The following is a 1,940-nucleotide window of genomic DNA, read 5'->3' as shown; positions in this document are numbered from 1 at the left end:
GCAGCGGACACCCTCCCCCGGTGTCGTCGTCGTCCCCCCCCCAGCCGCGGGCTCTCCCGGTTTTCGCGGGGGGGGGGGGGGGGTGCGGGCAGCGCGGGGCCCTCCCGCCGGCGGCCGCTCCGCCCCAGCGGGGCCGGGACCGGGGCGCGGGGGCCGGGCCGGGCCGGGCGGTGGCGATCGGGGCTCCCCGGGACGCTCCGCTCCGGCTGCCGCCGCGGCCCGAGTCCGTCCGCCATGAGCGGGGCCCGGGGCGGCCGCCGGCCGCTCCTCCGCCGCCTCCCAGGTAGGGGCAGGTGCCGGGATGCCCCGGGGGGGCGGGGGGGGGAGGAGGGGGGCCGGAGGGGCCCCCCCGGACCCAGCGGCCCGTCCCGGCAGGGGAGCTGGTGCTGGAGGAGGCGGCCGGAGTCCGGCGGCGCTGCGGGGACGGCGGCGGCTCCGTCCCCGGGACGCTGCTCTGCACCGACCGCCGCGTCGCCTTCGTGCCCGGCCAGGTGCGACCGGCCCCGGTCCCCCCCGCCCCGGCCCCGCGGAGCCCCCAGCCCACTGCACCCCCCAGCCCGTCCCGCTGCACCCTGACCCCGGCACTGCCACCCTACTCCCCTGGCTCCCGCCCTGCTGCACCCCCATCCACCCCACTGCACCCCCACCCCATCCCACTGCACCCCCACCCCATCCCACTGCACCCCTGACTCCCAGCCCACTGCACCCCCACCTCACTGCACCCCCATCCACCCCACTGCACCCCCATCCCATCCCAGTGCACCCCTGGCTCCCACCCCACTGCACCCCCACCCCACTGCACCCCAACCCACCCCACTGCACCCTGACCCCCACCCCACTGCACCCCCACCCACCCCACTGCACCCCCACCCTATCCCAGTGCACCCCTGACTCCCAGCCCACTGCACCCCTACCCCACTGCACCCCTACCCATCCCACTGCACCCTAACCACAGCCACTGCTCCCCTGGCCCCCACCCCACTGCACCCTCATCCCACCCCACTGCACCCCCACCCCATTCCAGTGCACCCCCCCCATCCTCGCCCATCACGTTCAGCCCCACCGTGTTCACCCGGGGAACCCCTCGCTGCAGGACGCGATGGACAGAACAAGGGGCGGCCGCGGGGCCCAGCCCCAGCGGGGTCCCGGATCCGGCCCCACTGCCCTTCCTGGGATTTTGGGGGGGGGGGGGGGGGATGCCCCGGGGCAGCTTCCAGCTCTCCCCCCACCATCCCGCAGGCTCCGGGCCCCCGCACCTTCCTGCGCAGCGAGTGCGACGTGGCGCTGCCCTGCATCCGCACGCTGGTGGCAGGTAACGGTGGCGGCCCCGAGCCCCGGTGGGACGAGTTGGGCAGGTCTCAGCCGGCGCTGACACCCACCGCCCGCGGGTGTCCCATCTCCCCCCACCTCGCCCGCCGCAGCCAGCAGCTTCACCAAGCCCAAGGTGCTGACGGCCGCCTCCACCCTCAAGTTCATCCCTGAGGAGTTGGCCGTTTTCTGCCGGGATTTCCGCCTTCTCCGCTTCCACTTCCATGAGAACGGGTTGGCTCCGCAGGCATTCCGGGTGAGCTGGTGGGTCGGGGGCTGGGGGTTGGGGGGGGGGAGCAGAAGGAGAGGTTTGGGACCCTTCGGGGTGCTCCACCTTTGGGCGGGGGGTTTCGGGGGGCTCACACCCCACGGCGGCACCCGGGATGTCTCCGTAGGTCGCCAACGCCATCGCCCAGGCGCGGGAGGCGGCCGCGTGGCTGGGGGATGCTGGCGAGGGGCACGAGGGCTGGTCCTGCGCTGCCGGAGCCCCTTTGGAGGAGGATGAGGAGGAGGAGGAGGAGCAGGAGGAGGAGGAGGAGGATGAAGATGAAGGCTTGGCTGGCACACTGCTCTTCGAGAGCCTTCACGACTGGGAGAAGGAGCTGAAGCGCCTGGGTGCCACGGGCTGGAGG

At 74.6% G+C, this 1,940-nt stretch overlaps 1 protein-coding gene across 1 annotated transcript; it reads left to right on the top strand.

Annotated features, from left to right (window-relative positions):
* Positions 1-234: 234 nt before the first annotated feature.
* Positions 235-1,934, top strand: MTMR11 (myotubularin related protein 11; the record flags this gene model as incomplete). Its single annotated transcript, XM_086628211.1, has 5 exons — positions 235-283; positions 376-491; positions 1,240-1,312; positions 1,422-1,564; positions 1,704-1,934. Coding segments are annotated over exons 1-5 (612 nt in total), but the record flags the coding sequence as incomplete, so codon positions are not given.
* Between the last annotated feature and the right edge of the window lie 6 nt (positions 1,935-1,940).

The sequence above is a fragment of the Tauraco erythrolophus genome, chromosome 30 (assembly GCF_009769465.1).
Source record: "Tauraco erythrolophus isolate bTauEry1 chromosome 30, bTauEry1.pri, whole genome shotgun sequence".
Lineage (NCBI taxonomy): Eukaryota > Metazoa > Chordata > Aves > Musophagiformes > Musophagidae > Tauraco > Tauraco erythrolophus.
Note: the sequence above shows the minus strand (reverse complement) of the source record. Positions and strands in the feature narration are given on the sequence as shown.